We start from the raw sequence: 19,589 nt of genomic DNA, 5'->3' as shown, positions 1-19,589 counted from the left end.
CCTCACCTCTGCCCTGTGTCCCTCTAGAGGTTCCCAGGAATGTGTTCAGTCATTAGGATGCCAGGTTGAGTTCTGTAATCACCCCCCTGCAGCATGAGTGGATGCCGAGTGACTAGGAGAGGTGGTGTGGAGTAGACGGGAGGGGGCTGGCATCAGTTTAGATCCGGGCACTTCCACTTGTCAGCCGTGGAACCTTGGGCAAGTTACCTAACTCCTCTGCACCTTGGTTTCCGTGTCAGAAAAATGGAGGTAAGAGTAGTGCCCATTTCACAGGGTAACTGTAAGGATTGAGTTAAAACATTTAGCAGCTAACTTTGCTCATAGTAAACACTCATAAAGGTCAGCTTTATATTTATACAGAGCATTAGCTTTGGAATCAAATTGATCTAGAATTCATGTTAGTTATGAAAACATGAACAACTTAAGTTCTCTGAATTTCTGTTTCTTTAACTGTAAAGTGGGGACAATGGGCCTTCTCTGTGGTGTTTTTAATGATAATTGAATGAGATAGCAAATGAAAAATGAGGCACTTGAGCTCATATTTTGATGGATTATAAGCAACCTCCCATAGCTCATGTTTGGATAAATTGCAAAATTTATCAAATACCTCTCCCATCCCTCTTCTAGTTTGAGTCCGTTTTGCCTACTTTCCTCCCATTATTCTCTCCAGAATCTGCTAGGTCTAGTCACCAGATGCCTTGGAGAATGCAAGAAGAAATGGCAAACTTACCATTTCAACATGATGAATCACTTTGAATTTTCTGGGAAGATCATGTAGGTCAGTTTATATCTGGGCACATAAAGTTGCTATTTACAATAATAAGTCCCTGGAGATCAGACTATTTGATACACTTGCATGGCTATAGGTGAATATAGTTCTGAAATAGAAAGTGCTTGAAAGCCATATGGTTCCAAGAATCCATGTTCTTGTCCAATGCTCTTGATGAGCCAGCCAGTGTAGCACAGAGCTTCAGCACCTAGCATAGTGCCCAGCTCATGGAAGCTCCTCAGTCAAGATCTGTTGACCAATGTCAAAGAGCAAATACATTGTCTCTTGCTGGGATCTCGTGGCACTAGTCAGTCCCCTCTCTGTGCAAGTGGATTCTCTGCACCTGCCTCCATGGCTTTTGTGGCCTCTGCCTTTTTTCCCAGCCTTCCCTCACTTTTTGTTCAAAAGGGGCTTTCCCTCTGTATTTTAGTTGCAGATTTCCACAGTGGTTCGTGGAGATATGTGAGTGTTTTAAGGGCTAGGACACGAGTGGACCTGAATCCAAGAAGTGGTTATTAGCCAGACGGAACCAAAGGAAGAGCAGGTGGGTGGGTGGAGATTCACATCTCTTCACAGGTGCTCTCTTCTAGGGTGCCATTCCCCTTTGTAGTTCAAGAGACAAAGAACATTATTCATTTGTATTTGTGAACTATCATTTTGTGGGCAAAATATTTGTGGGCAATCTGCGGGTGACACCAAAGTTAGTATTTAGCCAACCAGGAGTTTGTGGGGAGAGCGTGATTCTATTTCAGTGAATGCAACTGATTGCTGAGGCATAGCTGAGCCTCAGAGACTCAAGTGTCAGGAGAAAGTCCCGGTTTGTAAAGCCATCTGCCTGCATGGCTTATGTGTGGTCCCATCTGAAGAAGGGAAGGAAAGAGATGACTAGATGTCTTCCCAGTCCCCCCTTGCCGGTGCTGAGGCATCTGTGAGTGCCGCATGGGCCTTGTAGGCTGGAGGGAGTTCACATCAAGGGCCCCTTCTGATGAATGTCGATGTGCTGTGGAAGGCATTTGACTTCTAGAGAATGACTGATGACAGTGTTAAATGGAACTGCTGCGCTCTCCGAACTCTCCCTTCCCACTCCCCGCTCCATCTGTTTTTCAACTCTGACTCTGCCAGCAATCTATTCTTGCTTCCTCTTTCCAATAACTTCCTCAAGGCACGAATGGTATACAAGCCTTGCTTCTATGAGGAGGAGGCCACTCAGCCAGGAATCAGGATGCTGGAGCCAACACCCATGATTAACATGCTGGCCATGAAATGCGAGAAGCTGGGAAAGAAAGACTATGGGGTGTTTCAGTGACTCATGGTTTCTACCAGCCTCCTGTTAAACCTCAACTCCCCTCAAAGCTTTCCATGATCTAATAAAAATTATTCCAGTGCAGACCACATGCCTGTTAATAACTCTGCTAATACCCCCACCCAATACAGGCGGTCCATGTTGTGAATTGCTCATGTCAATATTCAGTCCCCTTTAGCCATCACTCAGTACAGTCTGGGCCATCTTCCTCTGTGACCAGGCTGGAGCACTCAACCAGGGCGGAGCACTCAACTAGGGCTGTCATGTTTTACCACTATTTCAAACCAAATTTAATTAAAAAGGAATACATATGAGTCCAGAGCTTTTGGTAATGCAGCCCTCTACATCTGGAATGTCTTTATCCTCTTTCTTTCTGCTCATTCTTTCCACAAACATTTACTGAGCTCCTATAATGGGCCAGGTACCATGACTGTGAGGTTATAGAGTTGAACAAGGCATGGTTCTTCCCCTCAAAAAAACTCACAGTGTAGTGGGGAATCCAGATATATAAACTAGTATATTATTTTATGCATAATAGTGGTAAACAAGGTATTATTAGTAAAACACAAAAGTAGTATACCTAAAAGTCAGGTAAGAGTAGAGAAGACAGCCTGGAGGAAGCGACCTCTGAGCTAAGTCTTAAAGCAAAGGTTGAGGTTAGCCAGATGTGTGTCTGGGGAGTAGGGGTAGGTTCCAGGCAGAGGAATTAACAGGAGCAAAGGTATGGAAGGTAGGACCAACGATGCTGTGTGCTGGGAACTATAAACAATTCTGTGTTACTTGAGAATGTGTCACAGTTAGATTTTGCACTTCAGAAAGATCAGTGAGGCAACTGTGTGGCGTGCGGAGTTGGGGAGGAAACAGCTACAGGCAGGGAAATAATTTTAAAGGCTACTGCAATAGTCCAAGCAAGACATGGTGGGTGCCTGAACTAGGGAAGTGGCAGGAGGAATAGAGAGAAGGGTAAGAAATTGAAAAATATTTAGGAGGCAAAATCAGCAGGACTTGGTAATAGCCAAGACATGGAGGAGAGGCAAGAGACCAATGGTAGGAAAATGAGAAGAAAATGTGCCCCGGGCCAATCAAAGGAGATTGAGGAGATTGAAAGAGAGCGATGAGAAATGGCTTTATAAAAAGCCAAGATGGGGGTGTGACTGACAATGTCAAGTGCTAACAAAGGCCATGCAAGATCAGGTCTAGAAAATTTCCATTAGGCTAGAAACAAAATGTTCATTGGTGACCATAGCAAGGGTGGTTTTAGTGGTGCAAGACAAAATTGCATGGGGTGAAGATTGAATAACAAGAACAAAAGTGTATTCAAAACAGAATTATTTTCTCCTTTAGATCTCATAGACAGAGTTACTTGGAGCTTAAAAGCTTTTTGAGTGTCCAAATTATGTTTGAAGTCTGAATAAAAAGTACTGGCTTCAGAATGCAAAAAGGAAACTGCAAAATTAAATTGACATGTTTAATTAAATATCTCCAAAATGTAACGTTGTTTCAACTTCATTAATCTTTAAATTTAATATTTGTAAAAACTTCATTACATGTAGAAATAATTTTTTGGTTAGATTTTTAACTTTGCAACATTCTTTTGTATGTATGTGCAATGATTGCTGAGAAATCACAGCCAATTGTAAGTTAACTGTTTCTTGCCACTCAGTAATATCAGAAGCAAAGATTTTTAAATGCATTTAACATAAGATGTGGGTGCATTTTGTTCTACTTTTATGTAAGATGGGTCCTCCAAACGTAAGTGTTTTTAAGGGCTTTTAGAAGGTCTTAAAATAGTTCTGATGTAGACAACTCTCAAAAAGCTTGGCCATGGAAGGAAAGAGAAGTGTTGGATTAGACAGAGTTGGAGAGAGTAAGGCGGATTTCTTTGTCTTTAAGGAGGGAGAGACATGAGTATGTGGATGTACTGAGGGAGAGAGCCAGTGGAGAGAAGATTGGAGGAGGACCAGGGAGGTGACTGATAGGAAGGCAGGGGGCACAGCTGGAACACAGGTAGCAGAAGAAGACCTAAAGGGGAAAGAAAACCCTCTCTACAGAAACAAGAGGAATGTGAGACCCTCTGCAAGGGGGCCTTTGTCCTGTTTTCTTTTGTTTTTTGCTTTTGTTTTTGAGATGGAGTCTCACTCTGTTGCCCAGGCTGGAGTCCGGGCACGATCTTGGATCAAGTGGCAGCCTCCGCCTCTTGGGTTCAAGTGATTCTCCCGTCTCAGCCTTCCGAGTAGCTAGGATTACAGGTGTGAGCCACCATTCCTGGCTAATTTTTGCGTTTTTAGTGGAGACAGGGTTTCACCACGTTGGCCAGGCTGGTCTCGAACTCCTGACGTCAAGCGATCTGCCTGCCTTGGCCTCCCAAAGTGCTAGGATTACAGGCGTGCACCACTGCATCCAGCCCCTTGTCCTGTTTTCTATCTCGAGCACAACTATTGCCAAGTGATGGGGGCATCCTGTAGAATCTCAGCAGTCACTTGGGGACTCCAGTTACCTGAGCAGGTGGCCATTCTTCATGTCACCATTGTCATTTCCCCATTCACAGGGGATGTCCACCCAGCTTCCCTCCACAGGGGCTGGCCAGAGAAGGTAACTCATCTGTGTCGCACAGATACACATCCTAATACTCCAGTTCTCACCATCCCTAAATCTGTGGGCTGAAGTATCTGCCTACAAACCCCAGCCAGCTCCTTGGTACATTCCCTCTTAAGTGTCCCTTTTTCATCCCCTCCTTCTTGTGGCTCTTGATGCTCCCAGAGTGTCTAACCCAAATGGCCCAGGTTAGAGGGACAGATGTTAACATAAGATGTGGGCACACTTTCTTCTACTTGCTTTTATGTGAGATTGGGCCTCCAAATATAGGTGTTTTAAGGTCTTTTTGTCCATTTAAGCACCTTCCTCCTGGAAGGTAGAATTGAGTTTTTAAATGAGCCCCTATTTTTGATTGTTCAAAATACAGGATTCCCACATTTCTCACAGGTACTCAAGAGTTGACTGTGGTCCTGCAGATCAGAGTGTATAGTTCATTTGGTGTGTTCATCATGTGAGTCCTCAGAGTCATTCCAAGCAGATTTTCAGTTGTAGGCAGAGACGGCTACTGCACTGTGTTATTTTAAAAACAAAAATCAGACATCCAGTTAGGGCTTTGGGAAAGGAAACCCTGGGCATCCTGAAATGGCCAGACAGAGCTATTTTTCCAGCTTTCCAAAGTGCAGAAGGTAGCGCTGATTTCTGATCTGGCCCTGTGACTCATCTCATAGTGCCGTGCGAAGCTGGCCGCCCCTGACACTGACGAGGCTCCGTGTTCTGTGAGGACACTGCTGACCGAACACTCAGATGTGCAAGCATTCCTGAAAAACACGGGACACAAGAGACCCTCCTGGATGAAAGATGCCTTTTGATTTCTGATTGTGGCCCCAGTTGAATCAGGGTGTTTTGTGTTTGGGTTTCTCTAATGCCAAAAAAAAGCATTTAATTACATAGCTGAACTCAATGTTTGACACAGTGGAAATGAAACAGCCATATCATATCCTATAAGTATTTATTGACTATATACTGTGTGGCAGGTATCATGCTTTGCAATGAGGACATGACCAGAAACGATGTCTGACTCCCAGGAACTTACATACTTGCATAATGCTTCAAAAATTACCAATTTGTAAACTAATTTTAGGAATGACTAGAAAAGAATCACCTGCGAAACTTCTATAAAAATACAAATACCTGGGCCCCATGTCCAGAGATACTGATTGAGTAGGTCTGGGGTAAGGACTAGGAATCAAAATTTTTAGCAAGCTTTCTAGGCAGTTCTGATGGCAGCTGGTTGTGAACCACTCATTTGGTGGGATAAAAAGTTTTACTTTCCAAATAAGTATTTTAGTAACATGCTGACAAAGATAGGTAAATATAATTTTTTCTATCCATGGTTTGGTCAAAACAGTTGCTTTATATCACATAAATACAATGTTAGGAAGGTTGAGTAAAACTTTTATGAAACTATTAGAACTGACAGGTATTTTGGTGTCATGTCTCTCTCTATAAGCTGTCAGTTTGCCTGAGCCCTTTTCTTAAATGGTCCTCACCTCCCAGCCCGAGACACCCTTTGGTAGGCTTCTTGCCAGTGTCCTTGATTGATGGCAAGATCTCTCTCTTCCGTTTTATTTCAACTATGCTGCATTTTTTCCAGATAAATAATTAAATATCTTCAAGGACTGGGTGTCTACCTGTCAAGTAGACGCATGGGTGTCTACTTGAGCATCTACAATACTCAAGTTCTAGTTTAAATGATTTTAGCATTTTTGATAAAATGATTGTGTCTTCCTGATCTTTTACAATATTTTTCATTTGTTATCACTTTCTTACAGGCCTGGGAATGGAGAATATTGGTGGAATCTTTGTGGTTCTTATTTGTGGCTTAATCGTGGCCATTTTTATGGCTATGTTGGAGTTTTTATGGACTCTCAGACACTCAGAAGCAACTGAGGTAAACTTTCAAAGGGGTATGATCAATAGTGTTGGCAGATGGGGTGAAGTTCACAGGCTCATGCACATGTAAGGTTATTTCAGACGCTTACCACAGGAAGTGCAGCGAAGAGAATCCCAGTGCCCAGCAGAGGGGATTTGGATCAATGCTTCATTACTTAGTAATTATTATGAACAACAAAGCCTTCTAGAACTATCGTTTAAGATACAGTTGAGAAAAATAGGTGAAAGTACCAGGTTACTATGGAAAAGACAACCTCAGTCCTTTCATTCTGAGTATGTTTTTGTCTTGCAGGGAAAGATCCTTAGAGATATCCCAACTCATGTGAACCCAAGAATTTTATCCCCCTTCTCAGGGATTTTGAATAAGTTCAATTCTCCAACTGTGGCTTAGAGACAGGGTTAATATAAACTTTACCCAGGTTGAACAGTTTGAAAAGAAGGAAGAAGACTTTATACCACTCTTCTTCCAACCCACCCCAGGGAAGATATATAAATCCTTACATGTTAATTGCATTATTAGATTTTTTTTAAAAGTTACATTAGCCTCTATCTCAGTCTCCCAACTCTGAATCTTCCTAAAAACCTTTTCTAATTGGCACTGGGGAAATATCTCACAGCAGGACAAACAGTGCCCCTGGAAGTCTGTGGAGTCTGGCCTCACATGGGGCCTTAACACAACACCGCCTGCCAGTCCTGGTCCACTGTGCTCAGCCTCTTTCCTGTCTCCTTGTAGGACTTCCACGCGGTTGCCCATTCCTCAAGCCCCTCTGCTTCTGCATGCATACAGCTTCATTTTATTTCCCATCTCCCAAGAAATCAGGAGTGGCCAGCCCTAAATTAAAACCCCCACTAAACATCTCCCCACAGCTCATCCACCCTGCAGCTGCAGCAGATACCCCAGTCCTCCTGCTGTCTCTTCCTTGATCCTGTCTTTCCTCAGCTACTCCAGGATTATCCTCTTTTGGCCCTGTATTTTTTTTTCTGCCTGCTCTTTCTCCAGTCCACAATTATGAACGTGTCTGCCATATTTCAAAATAATAGGAAGATTACTATTGCTCTTGCTCTATCCCTCTCCTCTTCCAAACCAAGGGGATCCAGCTGAGAGGATCTCAGTCTCTATCACCTCACTCCCGATTTGGTCCGAAACCCAGGGCAGCCTGGTTTCTCCCTATGCCTGCACTGAAAGGCCGATGCTTAAAGGTCTGACCCCTCCAAGTGGACCAAACCAAAGAGAATCTACTGGGCCTTATTGGACTTCGGTGTGTCCCTTGATGATGGGGATACTTTCTTTCAGAATCCCTCTTCCCTTGCCTTGCATGGCACCCAGCTCTCATGATTCCCCTTGTGTTGCCGTCTCCAGCTTTACTGGCTTTTTCCTTTTGCCCACCCCTTAAAAGGTGGTGGTCTTACTTATTCCCTAAGACCTAGTTCAAGTGTTCCCTTCCTTGTGAATCCTTCCTCATTTCTCCTGCTGTCTCCCAGCAATTGGTCATCCTCCTACTTCCTGACACCGCTGTAACCTATGCATGAACCACTTACACACCACGTTGGAATTACTTTGGTATCAGCCCCCTACTAGAGATTGAGCTGCCTGAAGTAAAGACTGTGTCTTTTATCCCTGTGCTTGACACGGAGTAGACAGTCAATAGATCTATGTCGTTATAGTATTGTCACATGTAATAGATTAGGCAGGTGGTACTGTTTTTATTGTAGTTATTACTAGAAGCACAGAGAAGTTAAGTGACTTGCCAAGAGTCTCTGCTATTTAGTTAACAACTGGGGGGTATGATGGGGGCCTATAATCCAAGTCGGGAAAACTAATGTAGGCCATATTCCATTAAGTGACATCACCTCTCTGTAGCTGCTTCACATTTCGTTATTCTCCCCAAAGCTCACCCATGGTCTGCAAGTACACTGAAAAATTAAGCAAGTCGTTAGAGCAGTCCCAATAGCTAAAATGAAGAGTCAATGCTATGTTAGCGATTTGGCCATGGTAGAACAACTGTCCCATTGATAGAATTGGATGAAAGAACATGAAAGAACTGAGGACTTCTGCTCCCCTATGGTCTAGGAAAGTGTCCTTTCAACTCAGAGTAGAGCACTCAACAGAGCATGTGCAGGCTTGGAGTTGATAGGTTTAGGTCCAAATTCAGGGTCAGCTATTAGTCAATTTTTGGCAATATACATAACTTCTCTGAGCCTCTATTTCCACATTTGTGAAATGGATATAGTAATAATAGTAATCGTAGTAATACAGGCCCATCGGCCGGGCACAGTGGCTCACGCCTGTAATCCTAGCACTTTGGGAAGCCAAGGCAGGTGGATCATGAGGTCAGCAGTTCAAGACCAGCCTGGCCAACATAGTGAAACCCCGTCTCTACTAAGAAGTACAAAATTTTGCCGGATGTGGTGGCACACGCCTGTAATCCCAGCTACTGGAGAGGCTGAGGCAGGAGAATCGCTTGAACCCAGGAGGCGGAGGTTGCAGTGAGCTGAGATTGTGCCACTGCACTCCAGCCTGGGCGACAGAGCAAGACTGTTTAAAAAAAAAAAAAAATGCAGGCCCATCTATATTCTTTTCTTTTCTTTTTTTTTTTTTTTTTTTTGAGATAGAGTCTCACTCTGTCGCCCAGGCTGGAGTGGAGTACAGTGGCAGTATCTTGGCTCACTGCAACCTCCGCCTCCCGGGTTTACAGGATTTTCCCCACTCAGCCTCCCAAGCAGCTGAGATTACAGGCATATGCCACCACGCCCAGCTGATTTTTGTGGTTTTAGTAGAGACAGGGTTTCACCATGTTGACCAGGCTGGTCTCGAACTCCTGAACTCAAGTGATCCGCCTACCTCGGCCCTCCAAAGTGCCGGGATTACAGGTGTGAGCCACTGTGCCCAGCCCTATCCTGTATTCTTCATCCACAGTTCTGAAACCTAAAAAGCTTGGAGAGTTCCAAGTTCCTTGTAAGTTTGATGCAAATGCACTCAGTGGCGACTTGGCTTGACTGATGTTTGTGGCCTTTATCTCACACGGTGTGAGATGTTGCTACAGAAATATTAGTGGGTTTGAATTCAAGTCTGCCCCAGACCCACTGGGTGTGATACATACTATACTGTTTGAGCGTTGTATTACCCTTCTCTTGTTTTGGTTATCATGAGGATACACCCATCTCCTGCTATAACCGGTTGGCTAAAAGAAACAAGAATCCTTAGCCAAGGAACAGAATGTTCATAGAGACATGGTAGCCTTTTCAAATACTTGAGAGACTGACATGTGGTGGAGGAATTATTTATTTAGTAGGCTTCAAGGTCCAAACTTAGCTGGGAGCAATGAATGAAAATTTCAGAGACAGAAATTGTTAGCTCGGTAAAAGGAAGCAGCATTTAATGGAAATGTGCAAAAAAAAAAAAAAGTGAGATCATTGTCTTTGAAGGTGTTCAAACAGATTGGAGACCAGCTGGTGGGGCTCTTGAATATTATGGTATGGTGGTTATTTGGACATTAAATGAGAGTGGAGTGAGGAGATGGACTGAAAGGCCTTTATCATCTTCATACTTAAGATGACACGATTCTGTGACCGCTGCCCCCCTCATCCCTCATCCCAGCGGACTCGCAGGGGGCCCACGGGGGCTGGTTGAGAGGCTGGGCCCTGACCTCGCTGTCTCCTCCAGGTGTCTGTCTGCCAGGAGATGGTGACCGAGCTGCGCAGCATCATCCTGTGTCAGGACAGTATCCACCCCCGCCGGCGGCGCGCCGGAGTCCCGCCGCCCCGGCCCCCCATCCCTGAGGAGCGCCGACCGCGGGGCACGGCGACGCTCAGCAATGGGAAGCTGTGCGGGGCAGGGGAGCCCGACCAGCTCGCGCAGAGACTGGCGCAGGAGGCCGCCCTGGTGGCCCGCGGCTGCACGCACATCCGCGTCTGCCCCGAGTGCCGCCGCTTCCAGGGCCTGCGGGCACGGCCGTCGCCCGCTCGCAGCGAGGAGAGCCTGGAGTGGGAGAAAACCACCAACAGCAGCGAGCCCGAGTAGTCCCGGCGGCCACAGGACGCGCGGAGGCCGGGCGGGGCGGGAGGGGCGGGGCGCGCGCTGCTGTCAGCCGTGAGCCGGGACTTGTACAGCGTCGACACCTCTCCAGATTTCGGATCCAGTCACTTTTCAAAAAGATCAAGGAGCCTGACGCCCCAGCCAGAGACCGCGCCCGGTCAGGGAGCGGGGTCCCCCCGGAGACGTTGCACCCAAAGGGCAAAGGACCCATCTTCTCCCAGGGGGCCTTTCCCTCTCGCCAAAATAACAGAGTATAGGGTGGGGGGTCCCTACCCAGACCAGTCCAGTGAATTGGTGGAATCATCAGTTGAATTTCCCCCTAGTCAGGGGCCAATGTACCCTGCGTCTAGTTCTTACAGAAACAAAAAATTAAACAGGGAAGTTTTTCTTTTCTGGATTTGTATATTTTTGTTAATGTTCTTTTCCCTTTTCTTTCCTCCTTTCCTTTTCTTCTTTGTCATCATCTTCTCAGTCCTGTTAATTTGTTTTGTGCTTTTGGAGGGGGAGGCTGGGTTAGGGAATGGAAGCCTAAATAATCCCTATTTCTTCTTTTTCCTGAATTTTGGAATATTGCGTTACCAGTGCATCCGATTTCAGGTGCTTAACTCTCCTTTCTGTATGGTGACTGGGGGGCCTGCAGGAGCACAGGAGAAGGGATCTTGGGAAGAATCAGATGGAGAGTCTCAAAAGTCCACTGAAGTAAATTTTTAGATGCCAAAAAGCGATTAACTCATCCTATACTCAGAGAGACCTTGAAACGCCTGGAATGTCAAGGGTTAATCTGTCTTTTCTTTCCCTTTCTCTTTCTGACTTTCACTATTATTGGGTTTGATTTGATCTTTTTGTGAATGTAGTCTCCGAAGACAGGGGAGGAGAACAGAACGCACAAAGTATCCTAGGACTTCGTTTAAGGAGCGGAAAGAGTAGATAGAATTTTCCCATACCATGGCCTTGGCTTCCGGTGGAACGTGCCGTTCACAGAGGAGGAGGGACTGGGCCACCCCGTTGGTATGGTGCATATTTTGTCAACTGCATCTCTTTTCAGCCAAACTCAAATGAGTGGCTGCCTATGAAGCCAGACCCCCAAAACTATCATGGATTGGGTGGTTTCTTGCTACTTCGATGTGAGACCTGGGTGCAAGTGTATGTGTGTGTGTGTGTGTGTATGTGTGCGCGCGTGTGCGTGTGTGTATTTATTCAACAGAAAGACCTTAAGTATTCAAGAATTTGCTAGGTTCCTGGGAGAGAGGTGGAGTCTCCTAGTCAATATACGGGCCTGGGAACCAGGAACTCTCGAGTCGTAACCTCAGCTTGAGCAGTGGCCCTCCCACCTTGTATGACTTTAGGTAAAGCATTTAACTTCTCTTCCATCCACCAAATAGGAGTTACTGATGCTGTCCAGGTTACCAGGTGACTGCTAGTGACTGCTCTTCATGTGAGAAGTTTGCAGAGTCCAGAGCACACATCTGATGGGAGGGGTGAGGCTTTCTACAGCTGCTTGACCTTTGCTTGGCTTCACCAATTGGGAAGTTTCACGCAGAGAGTTCTCATTGGCTGATGGAAAACAAATTCTATGCAATTTCTGATTGTAAACTTAGAAAATTCAGAGAGAGAGAAACAAACAGCTGCTACCACCACCTCCACCTCCACCACCGCTGCCACCACCTTGAATGGAATTGTCCTCACTTTTGTTGCTGTTGCAAATGTACTAAAATAAAGACATCTTTGGAAGATGACAAGCTTAATTCATGTTTTTGCCATTTGGGTTGGTCGGCATCCTCTTTATGCCAGGACAATCAGTTAGGGCTGCCGTCCTGGGGGCCAAATGGTACTCTGATTATTCCTGTGAGGGATACTCGTTTTGTCCTCACCTGACCTCACTCATGAATTTGAATCCTTTATCTTTTTTCTCTTTAACCATCAAATGACAACAAGCTGTGCAAGACACTTGTGTCTTTTTTTAAACCTTGCCTTGATCCTCGTGGAGAAACGTGGATTTGGTGGGAAGGGCACCCGAAGGCCGGCTGACAACAAACCCCAATGGTGCCACTCTGCTCCAACCTGCAGCTCCATCCTATGCTTCTGACAACGTGGTTCCTACTGTCAGATCACATTTGGGGCGGGAAGGGTGGTTTTTTAAAAAAACTCGTTTTTATGAGCAGGCTATCTTGATCAATAGCAAACATTTTTTAATGGATTAGTGAAATAAATATCCCCATGCATCATTTATAGTCTGTTTCTTTCTCCATGTGGAATCAAGATAAGACTGCCAGCACTAGAAGGTTTGTGTTAGCTGCTGAGACCAGGGCCGCACCTTGCTCAAGCTGGTGGGTGAATTTGCAACCAGCTAGTACTCTTCCTTGGTTTGTTTCCACTTTTTATCTGTTGGTTGTTGGCTTTCTTTTCCATTCTGTATTTTCTATCTGACTCTGTATACTGTATAAAGCAGTTTTTTCTTGTCTGTTTATCTTTCTTCAACTGGAATATTTACAATAAAACAGAAACAAACCCTGAAATGTTAGTGATGGATGAAAGCTGTTTGGGTTTAGAAAGTATGGTTCAGTGTGTCTAATATCCAGGTACTAGACTTGAAAAGCAAAATCATAAACCCACTTTGTGCCTTCCCCTCCACCAGCCCTCTCTCTCCTTCTCTCCACCTCCCTCTCTACTCCCCGCCCCGCCCCCGCTTTGGCTCTTTGTTCAGATCCCAGAAAAGTCTAGGTGGCTTCTTTCAATTTTTAGTCCTAGGAGCCAGAGCCAATCCGCCCCCCCATCCCCAAAAGCGGACACATATGTTAATGAAGTTCAGGATTCCTAGGGTTTTGTCTTCCTAAATGCACTTTCACAGAATAGTCATCTATTGATACCTAGGGTAACTCTAGTCAGATATCACCCCAGATTCCACTGGGAGCTTGAAGATTACATCAATTAAAATATAATACTTTGCTTTATTTCTTTTAATTGCTTTGCAGGGCCCCAGCCGTCACAAGATCTCACCTCAGAAACCAGGTAGAGTGTAAGTTGAGCATGGAGAGGGCCGAAAATCTTTTGGCTTCCTCTAATCCACTGCTCATATGAGAATATTCTTCCTGGGAACGTGCCAGCCAGCTCTCTTATTGGTTAGGTGAGACTGAAATATCATGATAACCAATCCACCTGGGGCCACTCTGTGAAAGTTTCTTAGTTTTGGATTCCAAGGAGTTTAATTTTCTTTTGGAATCCGAGGGGGAACTTCCCCATGTTGTAGGAGTCAAGTACACAAGGCCAGAAAAGGGCTGGGGCATTTCAGAAACACCAGATTGGTGGCTGGAGGGAAGCCTGAGAGACTCATTTGTGGCCCTCCCACCAAAGGGGTGTTCACAGCAAGGTAAAACAGTCTGGAAAGGATGAGGGAGATCTGAGTGCCTGACTAGTTGTCAGCTCTCTTGGGGTAATAACAAAGAGGCCTGTTTGGAAAATTCAGAGAAGGAATCCTTTCATAAAGATTTTGCTTATAGCTAATGCTTCCTATGGGGCCTTCTCAAAGAGAAATTAAAGCGCCATGAGTAATTCCTTTGCCTTTCGGTGAATAGTGACTTTCTCCCCACAGGCAGGTCCTCACAGTGGCCAAACAGAGAGTGCCCTCAGGAACTGACAACCTGCCCATCCTAAGGTTTGCCTCAAAGGCTGGGGATGGCATGCTCTCCTAAGACTTTTCCCATAGGGGAGGAAGTTGTTACTGCGTGTGGCTTCCAAAGGAAAAAAAAACCTCCAAATTTTAGAGCCTACATGGTCAACAAGCTTGTAATTTGAAGGCAATCAAGCAAGAGAAATTCCGCCACTACCATAAGAACATTATCATTCAAGTTTTATGAATTTCATACTAATTTCCAAATCTGGAGAATGAATGAAACAAATACGAATGTTACCATTCAACAAACAGAAGAACTAATGCTGAGATCAAGAAAGAAAGAAGTCTACGAAGGCAATGAAGTAAAAAATAAGCTCTCTACCAGAAGTGGCAGAAAATTGAGGCCCCAAGAAGGGTCATAAAAAATTGAGCATATACTATAGCCGTAGGTTAACTAAGCATATGCACATAAATATTTCACTCACCAGGATTTACCAAAGCATGTCAGTGCATTGTGACTGATGGTGTACCAACTGGGGACTTGATCCTATTTACAAGTTAGCCTAGATCCAGATGGTGGATGACAAATCCCTGCATCATCTGTATCTAGGGCAAAAGATCCTCCTGTAGAAAATTAGCTGAAGATCCTGCCCACTCTTCAGTATTCCTTGTGCCCAATCAAATGTTGTCTCTTGGTTGTCAGGGAACACTGGCACTTTTCCATAGATTGGTAAGTGACCTGGAGAGGGTATTTACCTAGCACCCAGCACCACATTAGATCTTGCCAGAAATAAGACATAGAAGCAGTGATCTATACTCTGCTTGAAGGAAAAAACTAACCTTACCTGTAAGAAACTGAAAAAAAAAATCACACAAAATATAACAATAAAAGTGCTACAGTGTGTGGTTTGGAATATTAACCATGTAGAAATTCGGAGGCGCTCAAGATTCTAAGTAGTTAAAAGAGCAAAGGAAGGCTGGGTGGAGGAAGCGGGACTGTTTGTGTGTTTGGGTTGTTAATTTTTTTGTGATGTCTGGGAAATAAGATCTTGCTCATTGCCCTTGGAGTGAAATATGGTTAATTCATGTTGATGAATTCAGCACCCCTCTGATAAAAGATAGTTTGTTGTAGCTGTTGTTTTGTTTTCACCCAATTCATCCCTTTTTGAGGAATTCTGGCTCTCAAATGATGCTTCTTCCTGTTTGCTGCCAACACTAGAGATTCTCACCAATGTCTCATCCCTTGGCTTCTTTAAGTTGTATTAGTGGAATTAGCTGCAGATACAAACAGCCTAGCCCTACAGAATACAGAAAGGCTAACTGAAACAAGCAATGAAACTGTCTGAAGTGGACTGGGAGCTCTTTTTAGAAAAAAGATCAAAGAGTTTTAAAATTGGGGGAAGGAGTAAGAATACAGTACTGAAGGTCTGGAGCCAGTGTAAAAATTAATACAGAACCAAACGTCCAAATTTTTGATGTAAGGGAACATTTAGAACTGTCTTCCTTTTCAGTCCATTTAGCCATCCTGTTACTCATAGAACAAGGAGCCCACCTGGAAAGGAGTTCTACTTGGATTGTTAGTAGCTTTTTAGCTACTTACAATTAATTAGCTTCTTAGTAGCTTTTCCATTAAAAATAATAAAATGTAACTTCCATTTCCATCATCTGTAATCCTACAGCACCGAGTGGGCTACAAAAGCATTTTAAATCACTAAGATTGGTCAAATGTGAAGGTCAACGGAGAGAAGTCACAAACAGGTGGACAGCACAGGCTGTCATTACCAGGAGACTGTGCCGTCAAGCTCAAGTGGTGACAGAACTTTAAACCCCGCTTACAGAGGATCCAGTGAGAAATAGTTCAGTATAGAGAGACTTGAAGTTATTTTTCTTTGCTGATTTTTCCCTTCTTATGTAAACTAAACTGGTGTGTATGTGTAGGAGTTTAGCACAGACCTACAGGTTCCTGCCAGTGTGTGTGTGTGCATGTGTGCACGGTGTATGGGTGTGTATATGGTGAGTGTGTGACGTGTGTGCATGAGAGTATGTAGCAGTTTAGCACAGACCTACAGGTTCCTGACGCTGTGTGTGTGTGACATGTATGTGAGTGTGGGGTGGCATATGTGTGTGTGTGGTGTGTGGGTGTGTATACGTGTGTGGTGTGTGAATGTGTGGTGTGTGAGTGTATGAGTGTCAGGGTGTGTGTGGTGTGTGTGAGTGTGGTGTAGGGTGTGGGGGGTATGTGGGTGTATATATGTGTGTGTGTCATGTCTGAGAGTGTGGGGTGTGTATTTGTGTAGCCGTTTAGAGTAGACCTACAGGTTCCTGTCATTGTGTGTGTGCGTGTAGGGTCAGAGGTGTGGGGTGTGTGGGTGTATTTGTGTGGTGTGTGGGTATGTATATGTGTGTGTGTGGTGTGGTGTAGTGTGTGTAGCAGTTTAGCACAGACCTACAGCTTCCTCTCAGTGTGTGTGTGGGGGTGTGTGTGGGGTGTGTGTGTGGTGTGTGGGTATGTACGTGTGTGTGATGTATGTGTGTAGCAGCTTAGCAGAGACCTATAGGTTCCTGTCAGTGTGGGTGTAGTGTGTGTGCACCGAGTGGGTGTGTATATGTGTGTGTGTAGTGTGTGTGTGAAAGAGTGTGTGGTGTGTGTGTAGCAGCTTAGCACAGACTTTCCGGCTCCTGTCAGCATGTGTGTGGTGTGTGTGTGGTGTGTGTGTTGTATGATGTGTGTGTGTGTGTAGCAGGTTCCTGTCCATGCTCCTAATGTCCCTTTCAAAAGACAGAAGACTCTTCCCATTGTCGCTTCAGCCTTTCTCCGTGCTTCTAGGTAACACTGCTGGCTTTAGTCTTCTAGCTTTTGGAGGCTTAGTTCTCACTGAATGGTCTTTGATGTAATTTATTTCTAAGGTGAACGCATATGTAGATGCCTGAGGTAAAAGGTGTTTTTCCCCTTTCCAAGATGAGTGATAAGATGCCTGAGCTGACTTCTTAAAACTTATTCCCACTCTACCTCCACCAGCTGCAAAAGAAAGTTCCTCTAGCATTAGTAAGTGAATAGAAAAAATGTCGTGCCGATAGTGTGACAGAACACAGCCAGAAAGAAGAGCGGTGCAGGCAGGCTTTCACTTACACTCCATTCTTATCAATAGCCTCGTCATTTTAAGCAGAAAATCATTTTCAAAAAGCTCAGACAATGAAATTGTTAAAATTTGAGTGGTTAGATTGGCCAATAAAGTACAGAATTCAGAAACATTCTTACTCAGGTAGCCTATCTCTTGTTTTGAATAAAACAGCAAATTTGCTGAGGCTGTCATTATTTTCAGAGGATTCAAAGGTCTCCCCGATTGGGCCCCTGCTGATCTTTCAACCTTCTCCTGACACTTCTTACCTCCCTTCCACCCCACACAGCAGTCAAACCATATCCCCCACTCCCCCATATTGACCCTCCACATCCCATGTTCTGGGCCTTTGCTCTGGAAGTTCCTAGCTCCTGGAATGCCTTTCCCATTCATCTCTACACTGCCAAAGCCTACCCATATTTCAGATCTAGCTTAAATACCACCTCCCTTGTGAAGTCTTCATTGATCCCCATCACCAAGGGAGTAAGCAATAACCTCTCCCTCTCCTGAACATTCTCAATCTTTTTTTTTTTACAACCCTTATCACCTGCTACATTAAATTACATGTGACACATACGCTGGCCCCCTTACTCCCACCTACCAGAGTGAGGTCTTTAAAGTATAGAGAAAATCCTTTTTTCATCTTTTATCTTTCACAGTGTGTAGGATTCCTGGCACATATTTGGTTCCCATGAATGAATGCATGAATGAATGAGGCAAATTCAACTGAGAGCAAATGCACATAAAAATACAGCAGGTGTGAAACTGAGTGGCAGGGATATGCTAATACATCTTTGATTTAAAGCAACAATGCAAAGAACTACTTAATAATTTATACCAGACAAAAATATGACTTCATTTACTTTACTGGGCATGAACCTAGTGGGGAGAGAGTTGATAATATATGTAGAGTGGTTCAGAGTTGGTTCCAAACGGTAGGTTTGAGGGAATGTTTTCTTCCCACTGCCCGCATGCCTTCTATACAGGTTAGAAGAATTCAGCCTCCTAACAACTCCCAAGCCAGCTTTGAAAAAATCAATCAGCCTTCTCCCTTCTCTCTTCATTATCCTCAAAAAGTGATCTGTGCTCCAAAATAAGATTACCGAAACTTGGTTACTGGGCTATCCATTTTCATGTAAGTCCAGCAAGGTGATGCTTAGAGCAGATGCAGTCTTCCTTACCAAAATAATCAAAATCAATCTACATTTCCTCCTTAGTTGCCAGGAAAACAGACACATTTCCCCTTGGTGGTTTGCTTTTAAAATGTGAAACATCATCATGGTTTGAAGGGCAACAAATTATAGCTCTGGCATTTAAAGTGATTACCATATTGGGAAGTCTGGCCAGTTTTGACGAGTTTAGAAAAATGCTGCAATTTTTCTAAGTGTTAGTGTTTGGCTTAAAAAAAAAAAAAAGAGACACTGAGAGAAGGAACCAGCATTTCTCCAGGATCCCCTACCTGCCGAAAACATTTGCTTATTTAATCCTTGTGATAGCCCCATGAATTAAACGTTATTTTCAGGAGAGAAAATGAAGATTTCTGAAAGTGAAAATGACATGCCCGGAGTGCCACAGTTAGTGAAAAAGCTTCAAGATGAAGGGCAAAGATTAGAACCCTGTTCTGTTTCCATTTCCAGGATATCTTTTATTGCATCACATCACCTGATCCCAGAAAGGATAAAACCCAGGCAAGGTTCCAAATATGCTTGATTTTTTAAGAGCTAGGACGCTTGCTTTTTGTTGTTGAAGCAGACAAATCACTTTGATTCTATAACTTTGTTCACCCCTAATCTTTTACATTAGTTTTTGAAACAACCTGCTTCCATAAATGCTCAGAAATCATCAGTGATGCTAAATATACCACTTAAGAGATGGCATTTGGCTGGTCGCGGTGGCTCACGCCTGTAATCCCAACACTTTGGGAGGCCAAGGCAGGCAGATTGCTTGAGTCTAGGAGTTCAAGACCAGCCTGGACAACACGGCGAAACCCTGTCTCTACAAAAAAATTCAAAAATTAACCAGGCCTGGTGGTGTGCACCTGTAGTCCCAGCTACTTGGGGGCTGTGGTGGGAGGATCGCTTGAACCCAGGAGGCAGAGGTTGCAGTGAGCCGAGATCATGTCACTGTACTCCAGCCTGGGTGAAAGAGTAAGACTTTCTCTCCATAAAACAAACAAAAATGATGGACTTTTACTAGAAGAATAGTTTTTATTAGGTTCTCTGACAATGTTTCTTATTATTAATAGCAATGAGGGTTTATGGTTT

The 19,589-nt window shown here is 44.3% G+C and overlaps 1 protein-coding gene across 4 annotated transcripts in view; it reads left to right on the top strand.

Moving 5' to 3' along the window:
- GRIK4 (glutamate ionotropic receptor kainate type subunit 4) overlaps positions 1–13,112 on the top strand; it is a 331,583-nt gene extending 318,471 nt beyond the window's left edge. For all 4 annotated transcript variants that reach the window (XM_012495813.2, XM_030829318.1, XM_030829316.1 and 1 more), the window contains 2 exons: positions 6,440–6,558; positions 10,225–13,112. In XM_012495813.2, coding sequence (XP_012351267.1) covers positions 6,440–6,558; positions 10,225–10,581 — 476 coding nt within the window. In that variant the 3' untranslated portion in view covers positions 10,582–13,112. The remainder of the gene's footprint in view (positions 1–6,439; positions 6,559–10,224) is intronic.
- Positions 13,113–19,589: the final 6,477 nt, after the last annotated feature.

The sequence above is a fragment of the Nomascus leucogenys genome, chromosome 15 (assembly GCF_006542625.1).
Source record: "Nomascus leucogenys isolate Asia chromosome 15, Asia_NLE_v1, whole genome shotgun sequence".
Taxonomy (NCBI): domain Eukaryota; kingdom Metazoa; phylum Chordata; class Mammalia; order Primates; family Hylobatidae; genus Nomascus; species Nomascus leucogenys.
Note: the sequence above shows the minus strand (reverse complement) of the source record. Positions and strands in the feature narration are given on the sequence as shown.